The sequence below is a fragment of the Ruditapes philippinarum genome, unplaced genomic scaffold, assembly GCF_026571515.1.
Source record: "Ruditapes philippinarum isolate M1 unplaced genomic scaffold, ASM2657151v2 ctg8322_1_1_1_1, whole genome shotgun sequence".
Taxonomy (NCBI): domain Eukaryota; kingdom Metazoa; phylum Mollusca; class Bivalvia; order Venerida; family Veneridae; genus Ruditapes; species Ruditapes philippinarum.
In genome coordinates, this window is record NW_026856233.1 from 4,126 (window position 1) to 28,673 (window position 24,548).

The following is a 24,548-nucleotide window of genomic DNA, read 5'->3' on the forward strand; positions in this document are numbered from 1 at the left end:
CAAATATTTTCAAAGTCCATTGACATGTGGCTTTGAAACTTTGCACACTTGTTCACCATCATTACCCCAACCTGTAAACAGGAGGAGGTAACTGTATCTAGCATTTTGACAGAATTATGCCCCTTTTTCGACTTAGAATATATGTTAAAGTTTTTGTAATAGTTCAAATATTTTCAAAGTCCATTGACCTATGGCTTTAAACTTTGCACACTTGTTCACCATCATTACCCCAACTTGTAAACAGGAGAAGGTAACTGTATCAAGCATTTTAACAGAATTATGCCCCTTTTTTCGACTTAGAATTTATGTTAAAGTTTTTGTAATACCTCAAATATTTTCAAAGTCCATTGACATATGGCTTTGAAACTTTGCACACTTGTTCATCATCATTACCCAAACCTGTAAACAGGAGGAGGTAACTGTATTAAGCATTTTGACAGAATTATGCCCCTTTTTCGACTTAGAATTTATGTTAAAGGTTTTGTAATACCTCAAATATTTTCAAAGTCCATTGACATATGGCTTTGAAACTTTGCACACTTGTTCACAATTATTACCCCAACCTATAAACAGGAGGAGGTAACTGTATCAAGCATTTTTTTACTATCAAGCGCTAAGAATAGTCGAGCGTTGCTGTCCTACCGACAGCTCTTGTTTAAATTATCAATCAATTGAATAATTCATAAAATCTAATTTGTAACTTTGAAAAATTCCTCGGCATCTTTATTAAACACGAATAACAAATTAAATAAAATGTTTCAAAGTTGATAGTGTCATATTAATACCATAAAAATATACCTTTTTCTCAATTATTGTACATATTTATTGTTTTTATCTCATATAGATAAAATGAAACATGCTATTGTTGTTGTTTTTTTTTTCGAATTGTATGTTTATGTATAATAATAATCAATAAATGTTTATTGGAAAAAAGCTTATATATCTGTAAAATATTTGTTCTGTTCTGTAACGATATCAAACATCTACTCCAAAACCGGGAGAGACCGGACAATAAACGTGTGATACTATTCGCCGGTCACTAGTAAATCCCGGTCAAAATGACCGGGAATTACCGATAGGAGTTCATCCTCTATAAATAGATTTTCGGAATGTTTAGGTCATCAACTCATCATTCTACTTAAACATACCATAATAACCCACTGTGTACTACAAAATGATAAATAAAAAAACCCGAAGAGACTGAAAAGGTTATTTCATTATTGCGAAAATCTCCAGTTCGCTATTCATTGTACATATCGCAACATTTCATTTTTAATTATAATAGTGATGACATTTTATGTATAAAAATCGAGGGTTCAAAATTGTCTCTTGAAAATGATCTTTTTATATGTATGTGCTACGTTGTTCCGGACGATAGTAGTCGGCAGTCGATGATTGACTCTAATATTTTTGACAGACTGATTGATTTTATTACTCTGATTGAGTCAAAACATGAAAGTAACTATAATTTACTGTTGTGTGGTGACATGAATGCACGTACTTCTGACAAACCAGATTTTGTGGTAGATGATAATTTTAAATACGTACAATTTTTGCCGGATGATTATATTATTGATAAAGAGTTAAAGAGATATTCTCAGGACAAAGGCCGAATGAACAATAACGGTGTTTTATTATTAGATTTGTGTAAACAGACTGGGTTACGCATCTTAAATGGTCGGGTAGGAAATGACAATTTAAAGGGTCAATATACATTTGTCGGTCATAGAGGTTGTAGTTTAGTAGATTATGTAATAGGATCACAACATTTGTTTAGTTATGTTAAAAGCTTTGAAGTATCGGACCCAAACATATTATCTGATCATTGTGTTGTATCTTTTTCATTTGAATTTGACAAACCGTATGATTGTAGAAATGATTGTATGTATGAATCTGTAAATTATAAATATGTATGGTCAAATGACCGTAAAAATGATTTTGTAAAAGGTGTGTCGTCTGCTGATTTCGTACATAAAATAAACAGTTTTAATGAAAATGTTAATTTGGCTCGAAATATTCAGGATATTGATAAAAGTGTTAGTTATTTGTCAGAATTATTGGAAGATGTTGCTTCTCCATTGTTCAAGAAAGATATCAAACAAAATGAAAATATAAATGTATCAAAGTCCGAAAAATAGTTGGTTTAGTGAGGAATGTCATGAGAAGAAAATAATTTTTAACAAAATGTTAAATAGGTACAGAGTAAATAAAAGTGATGAAAATCGAATAAACTTGATAAATGCAAGGTCACAATATAAATCCTGTATAAGAAAAAGCAAATACGAATATGACAAAATGGAAACAATGAAATTAACAAAGGCCAGGTATAAAAATGCAAAATTGTATTGGAATATGTTGAAAAAGAATGCAGGTATTAAACACTCAAATGTGCAATTGGATGCTTTTGAAAAATACTTCAAATCTGTAAACAACCCACAAAGCCAATTTTATACGCCTGATGATGATATTTTGTATTTTATTGATAGATATGAGAAAAATGAATTTAGCGTTATGTTTGATGAGTTAAATGTAAAATTTACCGAAGATGATATTATTAAGGCTATACACCAGCTTAATCGGGTAAAAGTGATGGTCCGGATTTTCTTTTAAATGAATTTTTTTATTCATGGTAAAAATATACTTGTTTCACCCTTAACATGTTTATTTAATAAAATTTTTGAACACGGGTACTTCCCAGATAGTTGGTCGGAAGGTTTTGTAATTCCTCTACATAAAAAAGGTAGTATAAACGATGTTAATAATTATAGGGGTATCACATTACTTAGCACGTTAGGGAAACTATTTACTCGTATATTGAATAACAGATTATCTAAATGGGCAGATTTATATAGTGTTTATGTAGAGACACAGGCTGGATTTAGGTCAAATATGGGAACCGTTGACAACATTTTTGTATTGCATGGCTTAATTACACATTTGATTAATCAGGGGAGGCAACTTTTTTGTGCATTTATTGATTTCACCAAAGCTTTTGATTATGTTGTAAGGGATAACTTATGGTTTAAACTAATTAAACTTGGAATTCGTGGTAATATTTTAAATATAATGAAATCAATGTACGACTCAGTCAAATCAAGAATTAAATATTGTAATAAGTTAAGTAATAGCTATGAATGTTCACTAGGCGTACGCCAAGGAGAGTGTTTGTCTCCCTTTCTTTTTTCTATGTTTTTAAACGATTTAGAAGATTGTTTCTTTCATAATGACTTGGAAGGAATAGATGTTAATATGTTTAAAATGTTTTTAATTTTATATGCGGACGACATTGTTATTTTTGCTAATAGTAGTGATGAATTACAAAAAGGTTTAAATTGCCTGGCTGATTATTGTGATAGGTGGAAACTTACAGTAATTACAGTTAAAACGAAAATTATGATATTTAAAAGAGGCGGTAGATTGCCAGATAACTTAGTTTTTTTATTATAAAGATAATACTATTGATATTGTTAATAAGTTCACTTATTTAGGTTTAGTATTCACAACGGGTGGTTCATTCACAGAAGCACAGAACACCATTGCTGGACAAGCAATGAAAGCAATTTTTAAAATGGATAAGTATTTATGTAAATTTGTTAACATTTCACTTTCCCATAGATTAGAACTATTTGATAAACTTATAATGCCTATTTTGAATTATGGTAGCGAGGTTTGGGGGTTTATTCAAGGTAATAGTGTAGAACGAGTACATATGCAATTTTGTAAACGGATTCTTGGTGTCAAAAAAGTTACTCAAAACGATTTTGTATATGGTGAACTAGGTAGAATATCATTTAAATCAGTACGTTATTACAATATTGTAAAATTTTGGTTAAAGATATTGCATACAAATGAAAATAAATATGTGAAGAAAGTTTATACATTACTGAAAAACGATTTTGAAAATTTTCCCAACAAAACAAACTGGTGTTCACTTGTAAAACATCTTCTGTGTGATTTAGGTTTTTATGATGCTTGGTTAATGCAAAGTGTGGGAAACTCTGATTACTTTTTATGTATTGTAAAACAAAGATTAACAGATCAATTCGTACAGAATTGGTCGTGTAGATTAGATAACTCGAGTAGAGCTCTGTTTTATAAACAAATATCCGACTTTAAATTTCAACCATACCTTAATTTTATTCATGTGAAAAGATTCTGTAGTAGTGTAACTAAATTAAGAGTATCATCTCATAGGCTTCATATTGAGACTGGTAGATGGACTAAACCCCATAGTACACCATTTAATGAAAGAACGTGTTTTTGTTGTAACGTCCTAGAGGACGAATTTCATTTTGTATTGGAATGTAAATTATATAGTGATATAAGAAAACGTTTAATACCTACTTACTATTGGAAAAGACCAAATATGTTAAAACTCATAGACTTATTAAATACGGAAAACATTTGTGTAGCACGTAAGTTTGGTAAATATGTGCATAGCGCTTTTGAAATTAGAAAAGAGAAGTTGTATACAAATCGTAATCAATCTTCGTGATGTCAATAAGTGTAACTTTTATAGTATATTTATTCTGTATGTATATATGTGTATTTATGTATATGTATGTGTATATGTATATGATTACATATATACATGATAGCAAATTTTAAAGTTTTCAAAAAATTACTCCACGACTCTTCTTCAGAATAATAATTTAGTGTCACGATGTAATTCATACGACTATACTTTACAGAGTAATATTGTTGTATTCTTTTTAACTCAGCATTAGTTTTCGAGCATTTAAAGAATATCTCTCTTCAAGCTGTATGTTGATCTTGTGTTTCGTTTTCGATAAGATCAGGATACTTACAGTATGCAAATTCCTATCTAAAATATTAAAGACTCATAATTTATGTTGGTCTTGTGTTTCGTTTTGACAAGATCAGGATATGACTAGTATGTAAGGACTCATATATCTAACACACATAGTTATTTTGTGACAAGGAAGAGCAGGGGTAGTTTATAGAATACAACACATACATAATTTTGTAAACATTTAGATATTATAAGAAATGGATTATTAATATACTAAGATATTTCAACATGCAAATGAATGTAAACCTTCTCCGTTGTTGTTTAAAACTTGTTTGAAATTTATTTTTGTACACTGTCTTGCCATATATATATATTGTATTGTGTATCCACACGGGCCATGTGGCCTTATGGAATTTGAAAAATAAACTTATCAAACTAACTTATCAAACTTTAATTAATAATAATCAAGCACCCTCATACCGATCGGAATGATCGGCTTTTATTATGACCGACTAAAATGCTCGAGAAGTTGCTGTCGCCCTTTCACAAAATCTGATTTCATTCCATAAAGGGCGCCGTGCTTCGGCGCGGACGCCAATAAACACAGATCAACTCTCAAATTTATTGATTATTATTATACATAAACATACAATTCGAAAAAAAAACCAACAACAACAATAACATGTTTTATTTTATCTATATGAGATAAAAACAATAAATATGTACAATAATTGAGAAAAAAGGTACATTTTTATGGTATTAATATGACACTATCAACTTTGAAACATTTTATTTAATTTGTTATTCGTGTTTAGTAAAGATGCCGAGGAATTATTCAAAGTTACAAATTAGATTTTATGAATTATTCAATTGATTGATAATTTAAAAAATGATAAAGAGAAATACAAATGTACATGTATATGTTTTAAGAATAAACAATATTATATATTAAAAGTTTAACCATAATTTACTGACTTTTTCCAGTTAAGTTTTTACTTATAATCGTCGGTCAATATGACAATTGAATTCTTAAAATAGTAGTAAACGTAAAAACTCAGTATTAAAATAGCACATAAAACACAAAAAAGAAAAGAAAACAATATTCATAAAATCTGTATTTTTTTTTATTAAAATAGATATTACAATTATTGTGTAATAAACAATTATGCTCAGCATGATCAACATGGTAATGTAACCAGTGTCATATTGTTAGTAAGTGTGAACAGATAACTTTAGAGGGGGTCTTCGCTAATAGCGATTACATAATAAGGGACAATTACACAAGTGTGGTGTTGATCATGCATTACACATATGGATTATAAATGATTGTATACATGTATATCCGTTGCTAAAAAATCATTTATGTTCATTTTTTTATGATAGCCACACTTTATCCTTGCATATCGTGGCTATTTCCAAAGACACTAAAAAAAGAATTTAAAAAAATGTTGACTCGACTGGGATTTGAACTCCAGGCCTCTCACACATTACGAGCGCGTTACCCCTGCACCACGGAGAAGTTATAAAAACAGAGGCTGAATAAAATCAAGTCATTCTAAATTTAGAATTTCCATTGCATTTCGGGTTAGGGTAATTTCGAGGTATTTTGTTCAGGGTAAACCTGTTGTTTAAAATTGAAGTAAATAATTTAGCAAAAATCTTCTCGCCCAAACAGTCCAACATGTAGAAACTATATATTCAACTACTCGGCAGTCAGATTTATTTGTGTAGTATTCGGTAATCGACATCGCTAAAAATAGCATTTTCATCGATTAAAATCATATTCATCCGCGTAATTTGTGAGTGTGCATTTATTGACAATTCTATAAGCCAACGCTACTTTTAAAGTTTGTATGTGAAGTAATTTGTTGGACACTTGTAACAAAAAATTGTTCTTTCTTTTAAATTGCTGGTTTTTAAGCAGTTTTGAGTGAGAACTACTTTGCGTTGTTAGGACTGTTAGGAAATTTTGTGTTAGACCGTGGATGTTAGCTATGTATTTACTGATCTTGCGATCAGAAAATACAAAAATCATTTCAAATCAAGCAGATACATTAACGAGACAAAATCTAAGTGTCAGTTCGACAATACATATAAAAAGTCTCATTTTAAATCACTTTTACCTGTGCGTCGTCAAAACGTGACCTTGTTTTCTCTGGGGGATTCCGTCCTTGCGCGCATGCGCAAAAATATTTACACGTGAGGCTTGTTAAAGGGTTTTCCACTAATACCACCTGTTTACAAATAAGTAGGCAATGTGATGAAAACTTGTTTGATTATCAGAATTTTGACCAATATTACTATATAAAATAATTTTATGGCTTTGATGCGTAAAATATCATGCATACAAGAATGCTATTGCATGTGAATGCGTTGGGGTAACGGTACCGGGTAATAGATACCCGCGTTTAGTCTACGCTCTATTTCCTGAATTACATCTATTTATCTCTTAGATAATGGTCTGTTCAACAATTGTAAATGAAAAATAGGTCCGATATAATAAAATTGTATAATTATAATGGGTTAGACTTTATGTACGGGAACTACTTCTCTTCATACAAAATAATGGATAATTTCGGTACCCCATATGAGGCCTCATAAGTAAGGGTTATCCTATGTTTAGAACATGATGGAATTTCCATGATTTGTGTGACGAGCCAAATATTGATGTATAACATTCAAATTTTGGTGAGTGCGCGTAATAAAAAATAATGTTTAAGTAACTATGATTTTTGTACGGGAACTGCTCGCATGCTAGTATATTTAAAAAAAAAACAAATAACATAGAACTAAGTAGATATTTATAATATAATGAGAATATGATATGAAGTTAAATTTTAAATACTTACGCACAGTAAAACCGTCCGTGTTGTGGAAGTTTATGCATTGTGTAACTAAGGTACCGCCTTTGCCCGCTGTTGCAGCCACACATGTCTTCCATAGACCAAAATTTGTAGTCCAGGTTTCACCTTCCGCGGTTAAAGAGAAATAAAACCAATATGGAATTGCCACGCCTATAATATTTAAGATTAAAGCTAATCCTAAGAGAGCGAGTCCTATTTTGTCAAATAACATGTTTGTCTCGTTTGAAATCACCTAAATGTTTAAGAGAACAAAAGACGTGGTATCTCAACGTTCAACTGTAGTTAGATCTGTAGATCTATACAGTGACACGCACACTACTTGGTTAGTCCATGTTGAGATTAAAGGTAAAATACGGTTATCAAACAAAAACGATATTGTCTCTTTGTACTGTTTGCAATATAAACAAAATAAGTTTATTTTTCCATCTAAATTACAATTAACGTAAATCACTTTATAAATAAATGTGAAAGCTGTGGTTGTCTAAAAAAACGCTTGACAATCAACAAAGGTAATACAGCATCCCCGAAAGAATAATGTAAGTGAGTGACGTCATGAACTTAATTTTCGAAAAATCGCACTCCTTTTTGTCAAGGTCGCTAAGTTACGCCATGTCGTACCATCGTCCTTTCGCATTTTCGGAAAAATAAAAGAAAGGCGACAATACAACAAGTGTGTGTGTGTGTGTTGTGTGTGTGTGTGCGTGCGTGCGCGTACGCGTGCGTGTGTGTGTGTGTGTGTGTGTGCACGTAAAGTTTCGTATCTCTGACAGTTTAAGTTAGTTAGTAAGCTTTTTATATGAATTTTATGGGGTAGAAAATATCACAAACAATGTAACCTAAGTGGGTATAAATAAGTTATCTATAAATGAATTTGTCTATATACATAGACACAACATTCTTTGAGGATATACTTTCAAATTGACTTACAATGACCCTGCTTCATAAATTACTTTTTTCAGGTCCAGTCATCTTTTTTTCTCAAAAAATTGATGTGACTTGTTACAAGTTTATTATTGTATGTCCTTATCAATATCATTCCGTTTCAGGAACCAGTAGATAAATTAACATGAACTTGAAATATCAATGCGATGTAACGATGCACTGTGTTTTTTTAAGTTTCATAACTCTGATAGGTTTGTTTAAGTCTGTTTGGTCTTTTTATTCAATTTGGTGTCAGTAGATTATTGTTTTCTAAGTTATCTGCCCATTTGTTTTTACCAAAATCATGTTTGGCATATTATTACACTCTTATTTTATCAAGGCAATTAATTGTAATTATTATCTGTTCACTGATGAAACACAATAAAATATAGGTTTAGATCAATTTTGACATCAGAAAACTCCATTTTCACAAAGATGAAAGTGGTGTGTAAGAGTATGAATCACCTTCAGTGGAAATTTTGAATATGATTTATATTAATAATGTCACATGAGTAACTCAATACGAAAGAAATTATACTTGAATACTGTTGAATCACCCTTAGGATATGTTGCCCTCTTTTTAAATCTTATCTGTGATATGCAGGCTTCATAACCTCAGATATTCTTTCAAAATTCCATTTTATTAAGTTCCGCCCATTGTTTTCTCATTATCTCATTATTCGATTCTACTGTTCGTCTATGTAAATTTAGTCTCTTTATGATTTTTAAGTGACGATAACTAACTTTCATTCCATGAATCAACAGAAGACTAGCTAATATCTCTTTGTTTTTAGTATTTATATCCCACCGTGAAATACCGAACTATCAAATACACCATCGCTTCTTCTGTTGCCAATGCAAGAAAATGTCATAGAAATAATGATGAAAGATAACACCAGCATCTGCAATTAGATGAAACAATACAATTTCTTAAAATGTTATATCTTGTTCACAAAAAATCCAATTCTGACAAACAGATGCACATAGATTGAACCCTGATTTATATTTTATGGTATAAGCCCCATAATGGGCACTATAAGGAACTATAAAATTGACAACATAAGTCAGTTATATACCTCAAAAGACACAAGAATGCAAAATTTAAACAAAGTTTACCGTATGGTTTACGAGTTATGGAGATTTTTCTAAAGTGAAACTTGGCTAAATAGAAGGGCTCTTTTTCAGAAATGGGAAACACTAATTATTCTATTATATAATCATTATGAACTAATAAAAAAAAAATAAAAAACATATAATAGCATTCAGCTAACAAATGACCCAACAAAATTATTGTTTCTACTCAAAATGTTTGAAATATGTATATAAATGTTACTCTACCCCACCCATTTTCAGAAGTTGTTTGTTCATTTTTCTACCTGGAGGGCCTTATTCAAAATATTCCTAAAATTTACTCAAATCAGGGACTGTTTTCAAAGTTTGCATTAATTTTTTAAAAGGTATATTAGTTGCGCTTGTCAAATGTATAAGATATATAAAATACTTTTACCATCTTGTTTTTATTTTATTAAACTTTGAAAAGGTACCATATTTGGTAATAAATTTGACAGAATTTAGCCAATAAATACCAATAATAACTTTATAATTAAAATAAAACACTTTTTTCTTATTAAGAGTGATCTGAGAGGCACAAATAGTGTTCAAAGATATAAAAAAAAAGAAAGAAAACAAAGTTGCCTCTTACGGGGCTTGAACTCGCGCCCCCTCAGCTTCAATGCTGTTGACAGTGGTTCTAGCCTATTTGAGAACTCTTCAAAGTGGAGGTAATGCATTAGGTGGGTCATACCTTAAATATAAAGATTTGGTTAAGTCCCGGGGTCTAATTCAGGATATGGCCGGATTTATGTTTTCTAGATCACCATATATGTTCTTTTTAAACAAACTTATATGATTAATTTTCCTACAAATACTTTAAAGGATTTAAAATGAAAATAATGATATATTTTAAACTTATATATGTAAAAGAGCACTTACCATTTTTTCACGCAATTTCATTACCCATTCAATATGGCAACAAATGACGTCATGGCCACGTGGCATATAAGTTGAAATCGTGAATTCACAAAGTTGAATTCGTGAAGTTGAAATCGTGAATTCGTGAAGTTGAATCCGTGAATCCATGAAGTTGAGATCGTGAATTCATGAAGTTGAAATCGTGAATTCGTGAAGTTGAAATCGCGAATTCATGAAGCTGAAATCGTGAATTCCGTATGTTGAAAACGTCAATTCACGAAGTTAAAAGTGTGAATTCTTGAAGATGAAGTCAGGAATTCATGAAGTTGAAATGACCCTACCGGTCTTTCTTAGTCATATGTAAATTTTGTCGCGACGTTACGCGGCAAATTCAGAAAAAAATAAAATCACTTAAAAAGCTTGAAATTTAAAGAAAATTTATTATTATTAATAATTATTGTTTTACATAAAATTATAAGATTAAAATATATTTCATCCGCGAACACAAGCTCTGATATTTTCACTCGTGACTACGCCATTTAACATAACGTATCAAATAATGTCAGGTTTGGTGTCCAAAAGAAAGAACAGGCAAAGTTCTGTCAAACGTCTTGGTTGTAAGATGTATCCAATGATACACAAATGGCTGGTCACATGATAGAAACTATAGATATTAATAAGTATAGACAATATAACCTCCGTCAAATCATCAAAACAATCATTTTTTTGTTTGCGAATAGAAAGAAGAAGTATCCTAAACACATTTCATTTTCGACAACTGCAATGAAAAACGGTCGTAATCATTGTTTAATGCTAATATAACTAATAAATAACTTATAAATAAACGTAAACTTAATATATATTAAAGAGATTATATAAATAACAACACTAAATTTAGTTCAAACTATATTTGAAACAATCAAAATCATTTGGTACCAAAGAGGCGTCAATATGATCCTAAAAGTTTGATATGGCCTGCCAAGCTGTTATCAAAACACAATAAAATTACAGATTTAAACCATTTAAGACTTAATTAGAAGTGACACTAATGATTTGAACTGGTACGTAGAATAAAATCATCACATAGCGACCAGCCTTAACAACCAATCAAATTCCACGAGAATACGAGAAAGCACTTGATTTTAATAATTTTGGTGTCTAAAGAGATGTTGAATTACATACTGAGATAAAACAAAGATCACAAGCTTTTCATTGGTGTAATAAACAATAAAATTGGACAATAAATCACAATTAAATTGCGGCTTAAATTATGGCAAAATTTGCATCTTTTGGAATTGCATAATACGATTTTACTCGAAGAAAAGGGAAACAGCTGGTGTTTTTTTAACTTTTACACTCATTTTACCTTGGCTATTTAAACAGTTTTATTATATGCCCGAAAGGGCATATTATGTTATACCCCCTGGCGTCCGTCTGTCTGTCTGTCCGTCCGTCCGTCTGTCCGTCCGTCCGTCCGTACGTCCGTCCGTCCGTTAGCAATTTGGTTTCCGGAGCATAACTTAAGTTCCATTTGGCCCACAATGTTCAAACTTCATAGGATGATTGCCCATATTGGGTAGAAGACCCCTATTGATTTTGGGGTCAAAAGGTCAAAGGTCAAGGTCACTATGACCTTAAACCTGAAAACAGTTTCCGGAGCATTACTTAAGTTCCAATTGACCCACAATGTTCAAACTTCATAGGATGATTGTCCATATTAGGTAGAAGACCCCTTTTGATTTTAGGGTCACAAGGTCAAAGGTCAAGGTCACTATGACCTTAAAACTGAAAACAGTTTCCGGAGCATAACTTAAGTTCCATTCAACCCACAATGTTCAAACTTCATAGGATGATTGTCCATATTAGGTAGAAGACCCCTATTGATTTTGGGGTCAAAAGGTCAAAGGTCAAGGTCACTATGACCTTAAAACTGAAAACAGTTTCCGGAGCATAACTTGAGTTCCATTCGACCCACAATGTTCAAACTTCATAGAATGATTGTCCATATTGGGTAAAAGACCCCTATTGATTTTTGGGTCACAAGGTCAAAGGTCAAGGTCACTATTACCTTGATACTGAAAACAGTTTCCGGAGCATAACTTAAGTTCCAATTGACCCACAATGTTCAAACTTCATAGGATGATTGTCCACATTGGGTAGAAGACCCCTATTGATTTTGGGGTCAAAAGGTCAAGGGTTAAGGTCACTATGACCTTAAAACTGAAAACAGTTTCCGGAGCATAACTTAAGTTCCATTCAACCCACAATGTTCAAACTTCATAGGATGATTGTCCATATTAGGTAGAAGACCCCTATTGATTTTGAGGTCAAAAGGTCAAAGGTCAAGGTCACTATGACCTTAAAACTGAAAACAGTTTCCGGAGCATAACTTGAGTTCCATTCGACCCACAATGTTCAAACTTCATAGAATGATTGTCCATATTGGGTAAAAGACCCCTATTGATTTTTGGGTCACAAGGTCAAAGGTCAAGGTCACTATTACCTTGATACTGAAAACAGTTTCCGGAGCATAACTTAAGTTCCAATTGACCCACAATGTTCAAACTTCATAGGATGATTGTCCACATTGGGTAGAAGACCCCTATTGATTTTGGGGTGAAAAGGTCAAGGGTTAAGGTCACTATATCCTTAAAACTGAAAACAGTTTCTGGAGCATAACTTAAGTTCCATTTGGCCCACAATATTCAAACTTCATAGGATGATTGTCCATATTGGGCAAAAGACCCCTATTGATTTTGGGGTCACTAGGTCAAAGGTCAATGTCACAATTACCTTAAAACCAAAAACCGTTTCCGGAGCATAACGTAAGTTCCATTTGGCCCACAATATTCAAACTACATAGGATGATTATCCATATTGGGTAGAAGACCCCTATTGATTTTGGGGTCACAAGGTCAAAGTCACTTTTACCTTAATACTGAAAACAGTTTCTAGAGCATAATTAAAGTTCCAATTGGCCCACAATATTCAAACTTCTTAGGATGATTGTCCATATAAGGTAGAAGACCTCTATTGATTTTGGGGTCACAAGGTTAAAGGTTTAGGTCATTATTAATAACTTAAGTATTAATCAACCTACAACTGTAAAATTTTATCGGATGAACAGTGAATTCCATGTCTTACAAATGCTTCATCCTTACAAAAAAAAACACTTTCGGGCATATAATGCTCCGCCTAGCGGTGCTCTTGTATAGAAAATGTGATTAGGTGTATTGATGTATATTGTACATTGACACCAACATGACCTATAATTTCAAAACATGACCATGATACCATAGCACTTTGGCTACAAATTGCCACTTTTGATTTTATTCACAATTGAAATATTTGACCACCAAAACAAGCTGCGAAAAATAGGCAAAGCCTGAGCCCCAGTCTAGTAAAATTCTGTTTTGTCTTGCATAAAATGTAGGGAGCATAGTCCGACAGTCTACTTACACTTACAAATTATGTTTTGAGATCCGAAAAAAAAAACATATGCAATGATTGAGGGAAACGTTGACTTTTTTCAAGGCATCAAAATTTTCCGAATTAATTAATATAGATAAAATGATAGTTTATTATCTCAACGCCACAGATTATTACCTCAACGCCACTATAAACAAATTACGCATGTCCATTATCACTAAGGGAAATCTAAAAGTACGATGAGACTTCCCGGACAGTTAAAAGTCTTGAACCGGCGTTGTAATTCGGGTGTAAAGATGTGATTTTAACAGCAAATAAACAACAATTACATGAAATTTGAATATACATACTTAGAAAAACAATCATGACATCCATTGCCAATGTTTGATTAGAATTAAATGGCGTAAATAAGTCATCTTCCGCCAATTCTTCTAACACAATCGCTGATATTATTCTCCTGTCCGCCATCTTTAAACGTTAGCGCCAAAACGTTCGTCCGATGAACCGTTTTGTAACAGTAACGGTGATTGGCTAACGTAAAATGGGTACTGAACGCACTGCTGCTTCACATAGAGGGTGAAGGTTAGTATATACAAGCAGAAATATCTTTTGTTTTGCTTACAGTTACGATCTTTCTTTCTTAATATTTTGTTTAAAAGGTATTTCTCTGTGTATCAGGCCAAAAATACTGTAACCGAATGTTTTATAAATATTATGCAACCAAGTTTAGTCCTTAACCCCCCGAGAATACGAGAAAACAGGATAATATTAACAAGCGATAACTGTAAGTTTATATATCGACATATTTGATACTTAATACTTACATATTTGTTTACGGTATTACAGACCACCGATTATAAATCAATTCACTTTAATATATTTATAGTTAGATTTCTGAATATATACTGAACATAACATAACTTCAAATTTATATATATTAGTAATAGTTATAGTACATAAAACGAGTTAGTTACTGCTAAGAAATGGCGAGGCCGTTAGGCCTAGACATTTTATTGCAGAAACATCCGAGATGTCGCCCCGCCAGTGTTATATCCTCGTATCTAGCGAGTTTCATATACTATAACTGTTTTATCGCAATGGCATAATGTTTTCTTTCTTTTGTAATAGAAATAAATAAACTGTTATTGATGATAAGGCAGTTTTTTCAAGTTGTTTTCGCTGCCGCAAAAAAAGATATACTAAGACATCCAATGGTATTAGGCGGATTGTAAACTGTTACCAATATTGATTCAAGATTAAAGGGTTTTTTTCAATTCAGCGGATTTTGATTAAATGAGAGTAAATTTCATTTCATTAATTATCTTTGTTTATATTTTTCATTTTATTTATTTATTTTATTTTACTGATTCCATTTTGTTTTTCATTTTTGCTACTTGGAATGTTCGTTTCCACTGCCCCCATTGGAGCCTCGGTGAAAAAAACTACATTGATATATACAAGGTGCGAAAAAAACTCAACCGCTATATAGCAGTCGAGTTTTTAAAAACTGTACTGTTATATATCAATACAGTTTTCAAATGCTCATTGAAGTGTACTGAGTATAATGGGTAAGTAAGAACAAAGGAAAAGTTCCAAACCATGCGATAATCAATTATATTGTATTTATTGTTACTAAAAGAATTGATAGTGTGTCAGATATAACCTAATATGTTATCTAAAACGCCCTTATAACAAATCCATATCAAAATTGAATTGTTTAACGAACTGAATATGGCAATATAATTATACAAGTATAATATCAATATTAAAGCGTCATAAAATTTCAAACGTGACAAAATTATACATACATGTTAAACCTTACACTCACAGGTAAAATATTAAGTTAAACTTGATATTGTTGTGAAATTTGAAACTAGTCGTCCACAAGTTGTGCTTTATGGTGGCTAATAAGCGTGTTTTCGCTCCACGCCCCGCCGTTTTATTTCTTAAATCTCGCTCCGTGACCCCGCGGGGCGAAGTTTTATTTATTAAAATTCGCCCCGCGAACCCACTATTTAGCGTGGATTCGCCCCGCGCACCCGCCATTTTAACTTGTTAATTCTCGACTTTTCGCTTGGCGGGGTTGCAGGGCGAAAACACAATTGTCACATATCTGCCACCAAAGCTTTTAGATTTTCCTAATTTTTCGCAATAACCTTTAGTAAACAACACTGTATGACCTTAAATAATTATCATTTAATGGATTGTCTTGGAACAACAATACATCCATTGCTCTGAAAAATGTCTTTGATCCCGATTACATCTCAAAGTCGTGTGCTGGCAAAATTTAATGACATAGATTCTGTTTATTCATCTTGCAACTTTAGATTTGTCTAGAATGTCAGTGAGCCAAAGTTATTGAATGGAATTCAATATCATTGCATAGAACTCCTCTTTTGTCGTAGGATGCAATCATCAACATAAAATGATGCAAGGTTGTAACTTTTTACCGCCAGGTTTGATAGTTAAAAGTGTACACATAAAATTTCTTAAATGCATGCTATCAACCTTTCTTTTACACAATATTTTGATAAGTCATTCTATAAGAAGATATTTTCCGACTCTGCTTTTGCTAAACCTGTCAATGTCTCTGTGCCTTAATTTGAACTATTTGAACATTCAATCAAAGCTGAAAATGAAAAGACTCACTTGAACTGTCTGGAATGCTAAATCTATGCAAATAATATTCAGCTGCCTTCCGACCTTTAACAGGGCCACTCATTGAGGGACATATCAATATTCAATCAAAGTGGACAGACATTCACTCTATTCTGATTTTTTTTCAGCTTTGGGTGTAACAGTGTGCTCGGTTATTTTTTCCCATTTGATCTTGTTTAAAGATAAGGAAACCTTTAACAGCGCCGCGGTTGCAATTCTTAATTAATTAAAGAGTGTGCGCGTTTCTTCCTCACCGATTCCATCATTTATATACAAAGTATCACCGAAAACGTCTGAAGATAATTACTTTACAATTATTTTTATTGACTTTGCCCGGAAACATACTATCTTATTTGTTTGTCTATTACACTTTCTTTTTGTACTCCTTACATCTTTTGAAAAGAAAAAAAAATAAGTCTAATAAAAATACGTTTATTATGTTAGAATTAGCAACGGGTGACCTGTGTATTATTCTGCCTATCTTGTTCCAGCATTCTGTAAGATCAAATCACCGTCTAATATGCAGTAACCAACAAAACGGTTCATAATAAAAAAAAATCTCCTCGTCACTCTGGTGGGATTTCTACGGTGGCACAAATGTGACATGTGTCTGTGTTTTTATTAATCTCGTGCGCACGAGATATTATGTCGTGTCCACGAGTTAATAAGTCGTGGCCATTAGATTGTTAAGTCGTGGGAACGAGATACTATATCGTGGCCACGAATTACTAAGTCGTGGCCACGAGATAATCAAGTCGTGGCCACGAGATACTATGTCGTGGCCACGAGATAGTTAAGTCGTGGGAACGAGATATTATGTCGTGGCCACGAGTTACTAAGTTGTGGCCACGAGATAGTTAAGTCGTGGCCACGAGATACTATGCCGTGGCCACGAGATAGTTAAGTCGTGCCCACGAGATACTATCTCCAATATTGGTATATAATAATTATGTTTATATTGGACATGCATACAAGTCTCCTGGTAACAAGGCGTTATATTTAAGAAACATAAACGATTTTGATCATTTTTCGAAACAATTGAATCTGATATTTTGAAATATGACAATTTAGAACATATTCTCTTACATGTAACAGATAATTTACACTGTCGTACGGCAAACGAGCTTGATTTTATTCTTAAAATCAGCCTTTTAGTTTAGAAAATAATGTTATATCAAGGCGCATATGTAAAGATTCAATGTAAGTGGAGGTTTTCTTTTGAAAATGGCCCTAACCATAGATAACAATATACCTGTATCTCAAAACAATATTAACATAAGTTGATATCCAAAAGATCTTTTGTGATCATCGCAAAACTGATGCTATCTACCTCGAACAAAATGTATCACAATATGGAGGTTTTCTTTTGAAAATGACCTAAAATATACATAACCATATACATGCACATCAAACAGTTTAAACATTAATTTGTGTAAAAGGTAAAAGTATTTTTTGTGAACATCACAAAAATGATGCTACATTTCACATAAACAAAAACAGAGGTTTTCTTTTGAAAATGGGACGACAAGTTGAATGTAATAACACATTACGTTATATACATTTACCTAATTCAAGTAACATAACTTGATAGCAAAGTGTTGTAAGGTATCGTAACCCCGCTATTGCATGCCTAAATGTATCACATTATGTTTGTAGGAAATTTTTCTGACAAAGATGAAAAATGGGTTATGTTATTCGTACATTTATAATTGTTTTATAAATCTTTTATATCAGTTGAATTGAAAATACAAGTAAACTTCAATGTGACAATCAAACCATATCTTTAAAAAAGAAGTTCAGCATGCAGTCATAAACAACGAATTTATTTAATCTATTTTAAGACAATGTTTGAAACAGATATCCCATTTCTAGAGCTATTATTTTGTGATTTCCTTTCCTATTAGAGTATATGCAGAATGAGTGGCACAATGATTGTTATAGCTATTGATATAGGAACATCATACTGTGGTAGTTTCTATTCATTTACACACGAACCAACAGGTTTTATAGCTAGTAAAGATCTTCATAATGAAAAGGTCCCGACGGTAGTGCTATTTGACAAAAGCAAGGAATTTCATAGCTTTGGCTATGAAGCAGTTGATCATTACAAGCAGCTTTCAGAAGAAGAAAAACGATACTGGTACTACTTTAAAGATTTTCATAAGATATCAAACGAACACAAGTAATGATTTCAACTCATCACGATTATTTGTGGAGAGTGATGCAAAGAACAAAAACATTTATTTGTAACCTGTTAGATGTTAAATTATTATAAATTCTTAAGTAACATTTGACTTTTTATATTAAGTTCTATAGGGAATTAAGGAAGATAATAGATCCGAATAGATTTTACGCCATCACTTTATATTCTAGTGTCAATGGTGTCTCGTGGTACTTGCGTTTCAGTGATTATTCTCTTTGCCATGTTTGAGTTAATAAGGTATAAAAAAATAATGCAAAACATACTGGTTGGAGACCACCAATTCCGTATAACGAGCAAACCCGGACGGCCCCGAAAATGCCTGATTTATTTTTTTTTTTCGTTGTTCGGTGATTTTCGATTTATTTTTTGTTTTCGTTGTTCGGTGATTTTCAACTAACAATTGCTTTAAATCAACAATAAATGCATGTTACTTTTATAATACAGTAATTTAATTTATTTCAATTTCCGTAAACGGTAATATTATTATATAATGTCTATTTCAAGAAAACTGGCGTTGAAAATGGACGTTAAGAGTGCAATACCTGACTTTTAATACTAGTTATAATCATTTGTAGAGTAAAAATAGAATATCCAAAACTTCAGCATTTTCTGCTGAAATATTGTATATCATGTTAAAAAAATTAAAACACCAAAGCTTTTATTGAAATAAATAAACATTATAGACATATCTTTCCGGATACATGGTACTGTAGTGTGGACAATTAAGGTAAATTGATACCCTCCTTGACAGGTCTCAGATATTATTGTCAAGATAATCAGAAATAAACAAACTACAATGTTGTTTCTTTTGTTGTAGTTTGTAAATTAGAAGAAGAACCTAGCTGTACTGTGCCAAATTTTCAGATTCATGGCTTAACAATTATGAAATTTGTATGGAAAAATGTTCCAAAAGGGTCCGGTTGATGGTCCTTGACCAGAAGCTATTCAAAAGAATATTTTTCCACTCAGATAAGTTATAATGTATATTTTAATTTTGCTATAGATATATAATAACTATTCTTACAGCAAGAAGTTTTATATTTTAGCAGAAGCACTTAAAATGTGTAGTTGTATGTATTATCTAAGAAAAAAAAAACTCATGTAATTTTCATAAAATGTTTAATACAGCCCACAGAACTTGAAGTGACTGAATGCAGCGGTAAAAGACTGGAAACGTACAAAGTGTATGGGTCGATAATAAAATACTACACAGACAAAGTGATTACCAAACTACTAAGAGTTTTGTATGATTGGAGAATAACTGACATGCATGCCATGCTTACAGTTTCTCCAGTATTTTCGAGATCTAACAAGTCTATGTTACAGAAAGCCTTTTCATACGTAAGTTTTTTTCTCTGGGTAGGCGGTTTAATCAATATCAATTTCTGATAATATTGTATTTATTCTATCAAATTCCTACAGTTAAAATCTTTTACCAACATCGCGTTGTTTTGTAGAATTAAAAAGAATGTTTAATTTGTCCAATGGAATGATTGTCATGTGATAATATACGTATATCTTAGTACATGTATATTGTGATGGTATTTTCGGTATTTTCTTTCTTTCTTTCTTTCCTATTTTTTTTCTTTTAATTCTGAGAGCATATTCAAATTGTGACGACGTGTTTATATCGCCAACTTGCTGTTTTGTGGATACAAATATGACTCTTGATTTCTGTTTTGGAACAGGCTGGATTTAATAAAAACTATTCATTTGTAAACGAGCAAGAGGCTATTCTTTCTTATTGGAAGTACATGTGGAGTGGCAAGCAGAGTCTTCCAAATAATGTTGACCTGAATAATGAAAATGGCTTCCTCCTTGTAAATTTGAAAGGTTCTGTCCTTGAAAGAAATCATTTTATTATAAACACAAATTTTTATTAATTAACAATTCTATGGCATTTAAGTGTTGTTAGAAGATTGGTTCATGCAAATATAATTCTACACAATATTTCCTAACACTTTGTATTGAACAAAGGCTTGATTTCTCATAAATGAAATTAAACTGTCACATATTCTTTTTAACAACACTCGAATTTAGTTTAAAGTACTTATTTAAGGTTATTTAGGTAGAAAGTTTGATGCTTATTTGTTCCATTTTCGAGTCTGATTACGAGTATGGAAACGTCGCGGTGACCCAGTAAGGTTTGGACTCGAAACCCCTATGTTGATAGGCTGACATCTACGAGGCAAACATTTTCATGCATGTTTAAAATATTTCATTTCCGAATACCACCGCTTCTAAGAATGTTTTATCAATTCAAAAAAATAACACACTTGTTTATTAACAAATAAGTATTTGATACTTTGTAAGGGAAATTGAAAGCAATAATTAATTAAGACAATGATAAAGAAATGAATCTTATATGATAAACATTGATTATCTAAAGCAATGTCCGCCTACATTAAAGTTCCTATAAGTATTTTTACAGCATTTATCTGAAGAAAAACATTTAAACACTTTCAAGGGTCCACGGCATTGATATCAGCGAATTCGACAAAAGATGGGATTCTACACAGACTTGCATATGTCGCAGGTGGTGGTTGGGGTGGTCAAGCTGTACATGAAGAGCTAAAACAATTCATTATTAAAATTGTGGGTGCACCTGTGTTTCTCAGGTACATCGAGCAGGCAGGCGGCTTGTTTGATTTTGAAAGATATGTAGAATCGGCATTTAATTATTTTGATAAAAATAATGAAATGAACTTCAGGTTATCGTTAAATCATTTATGTCAGCAAGAGTACAATGAAGATTTTAAAACTGCCGTAAAAGAATCACCATTTTCACATGGAGTAAGTGTTAGATCTAACACCGGTATCATAAGTATAAAACGTGATGTCGTAAACAGTTTTTTAAGGACACGTTAGGGGCGATTGTGTCAAACATTAGGGACATCTTGTCTGACGAAAGTACAAAAGGTACAAAAGGAATTAAAGTAATTGTAATGGTAGGCTATTTTTCAAGAATAAAATTAGTCCAGGATACTGTAAAAAGTGCTTTTCTCGACTGCCAGGTTCTTGTTCCTTCTGATCCTGAATTAACACTAGTTAAAGGTGCAATTCTGACAGGACATTACGGTAAAATACCATTACCACATCCAAAGCATTGTTTTTCAACATACAATTTGTGCTGCAGTGCAACACATTAATGATGAACGTGAATTTCCAGAATATGTCAAAGAGAAAAGGAAGGTTTTGATTGAGAAAGGATCATATGTACAGGAAGGACACAAACAGGAATATAACTTTACAATGGATGACATGTGTGATATGGAGCACATTGATATCTTCATTTTTGCCTCCCCAAAAGCTGAAACTTGTGAATCTGCTTCTTTAAACAACGATGGTGAGAAGATCATAAGAAAAGAAAGAATGCATTTCAACGGCGCTCACACAATTAATATCAAAATCTCCTTAGTCTTTGTGCCGTGCGGGGTAGAATGGATTATATCGGATGAAGGCGGAATAGTAGCGATTGGCATTGGAAAGATTTAGATGAATAGGAGTAATTATGTGGGAAAAAAAGTGTTGATTTCAAAATAATATTATAATAATTTAAGTCTCTTTTTTCGTATGTTTACTTAAAGTATGGCATCAAACGTTTAGACCATATCTTTGCCTTTGGTCAAGAACCTACTGTAGCGAATCTCTATCTTAAATAACTGGTGATTTGTTTCAAATTGCAAGTAATGAATAACTAAAATTATTATTTCTCTGGTATTTCTTTTATATTTTGTACAGAATTATACATTTTGTTTAGATTATATATTTATACAGTGATACAGTGATTTATAGAACTGAAGAATAGAATATAGATGTTAATATATAAGTTAAAAAGTCTTTAAAAAGTATTGACAATCTGAATTTTTGATTATCATACACTAGATACTAAATACTAAAGTCAAATTATAATAATTATTATTTTATGTACATTTCAATTTTGCAAATTTGCAGAATGAAGATAATAGGCAATCACATAACTATATCTTGTAAAGCATTTACGTTGTGAAATTAAGTATATTGATATAATTACTCATTTTTAGATACTATGAATAATATTGTTTTAAAAGAAAATGTTTTTATATAACAGAATATTTTAAAAGCAAATTATTTTTGTTACATCTGTTGTATAAGAAAAGGATTTAAGTATTGTTAATTTTGATCTGGATAGATTTTGATTATATTCCACAAGACTTAAAGAAATCGTCGTCAATTTTATATAAACAAAATTGTTATTGTTGTTTTATATCAATGCATCTGAATATCTATATTTCTATGTATGTATGTATGTATGTAATACTCCTCACCTATTGAAGGAAATAAAGATGTTTAATATAATATGTAGCGTATTGCCAATGTAAATACTTTAATCTATCTTTTTAAAGTACATCTCTCTAGTTTGCAAATAGGATGAAAACATAATTAAGTATGAACGTAGCAAATATAATATAATTACAAGCAATTCAAAGTTATAATTAATGTTTTCCAATTATGGACTAAAATTACTTCAAACTACATTTAATAGGTAGAAGGATGATTATCAAGCCTCACCAGCACAGGACTACATTTATCGGTGAATTAAATATTGAGCGAAAGAAAGTCACCCTAAAAATATGAAGAAAAGAGTTTACTTTGTTATTTCCCTTTTTACACTATCACAGTTGTTAAAATTGTATTTCTATGTCAACAATTTAGATTTTATCAATCAACTTTAAAAAAAATTATCTAACAGGTAATAGAAAGAGCATCGAAACACGAGACTTTCTGATTTGTACGAGGGGCTTAGCTCCCTTAATTATATAAATCAGATTGTCGAGTATTTTGATGTTCTTTCACTTGTATCGTAGGCAAAAATTAAAACACGTTCCATGTTGTTAAAATTTGAAACCCCATAAAAGGTAACTATTAAATTAACATTTGAATATGATATTTCTATAGCTATCCCTTTCTCTGTCGTCACAATAAGTAAACCCCAGAAAAAATGAGTCAATCAATGGGCATGCTCTGGTAACTAATACCTGTCCTCCAGTAAATGTCCTGTGCATGTACGGGTATATGTATACGATTTAACTCTGACTTTGATATTCAGCAAAATGATGACAAGACTATGATACAAATACAAATTAAAGCAGTATTGCAAGTTGTACGAAAGATCGACAATAACATCAGATTTATTTGATTTTTCAAGTGATAGCTTCTTCATTTCACAATTGGTTATATTTCCTACTTATGACTCGAACCGGTCAGTCTTAAAATGATACTTAGCTTTGGAAAGTTCTCTTACTAAAACAATTCAAAAAGTATGAAACTGAACAAAAGAATAACTTATTTTTGGGTAACTTTATCATTTAATGAATTCCATGACGAAATAGATATTTAAATCAGTTGCTATAAAGTAGCGCAGTTCAACAACAAACTGAAAATGCCCTTTTGTCAAAAAGGTAAGGTGATTTTAATACTCAATTCCTTACGGTGCAATCCTTTTCTCATAAGAGAGTTATAATGGCCCTAGATCGCTCACTTGAGATCCATTTTAAGAAAGATCTTCCACATAAAAAGGAATCTGTTATGTTAAGGCCATGCAAAACTGTGTTTTTTTTTCATAAAAGTCAATACCAACTATATAGCGTTCAGAATGGGGTCAATTTGACCATATTTCCTAGTAAATAATGTTTTTGTAGAGGACCACGAGGTGATGCTTTGACCTCAGAAGTTTAGTTCATTTACCTTTTAAAGAGGCCTAGATAAT

General features: G+C 31.8%; 1 protein-coding gene and 1 long non-coding RNA gene across 2 annotated transcripts; one reads left to right on the forward strand and one right to left on the reverse strand.

The window, feature by feature from the left end:
• Positions 1-5,361: 5,361 nt before the first annotated feature.
• On the reverse strand, positions 5,362-8,296 carry LOC132745894 (uncharacterized). Its single transcript, XR_009627915.1, has 2 exons — positions 7,603-8,296; positions 5,362-6,987 (listed from the first exon to the last, which is right to left on the reverse strand). It is a non-coding gene; the product is annotated as an uncharacterized LOC132745894 (long non-coding RNA).
• An 11,278-nt stretch (positions 8,297-19,574) lies between these two features.
• LOC132745890 (uncharacterized) lies at positions 19,575-21,726 on the forward strand. Its single transcript, XM_060734898.1, has 3 exons — positions 19,575-20,140; positions 20,488-20,632; positions 21,267-21,726. The coding sequence occupies exons 1-3, from the start codon at positions 20,066-20,068 to the stop codon at positions 21,665-21,667; spliced, it is 621 nt and encodes a 206-aa protein (XP_060590881.1). The 5' UTR covers positions 19,575-20,065; the 3' UTR covers positions 21,668-21,726.
• Positions 21,727-24,548: the final 2,822 nt, after the last annotated feature.

Excerpts from the sequence above, each read along its gene's own strand:
- LOC132745890 (XM_060734898.1), top strand. The coding sequence starts at position 20,066 with ATGCATGCCATGCTTACAGTTTCTCCAGTATTTTCGAGATCTAACAAG. Across the intron at positions 20,141-20,487 it reads TACAGAAAGCCTTTTCATAC|GCTGGATTTAATAAAAACTA; the intron begins GTAAGTTTTTTT and ends GTTTTGGAACAG. Across the intron at positions 20,633-21,266 it reads CCTCCTTGTAAATTTGAAAG|GGTCCACGGCATTGATATCA; the intron begins GTTCTGTCCTTG and ends AACACTTTCAAG.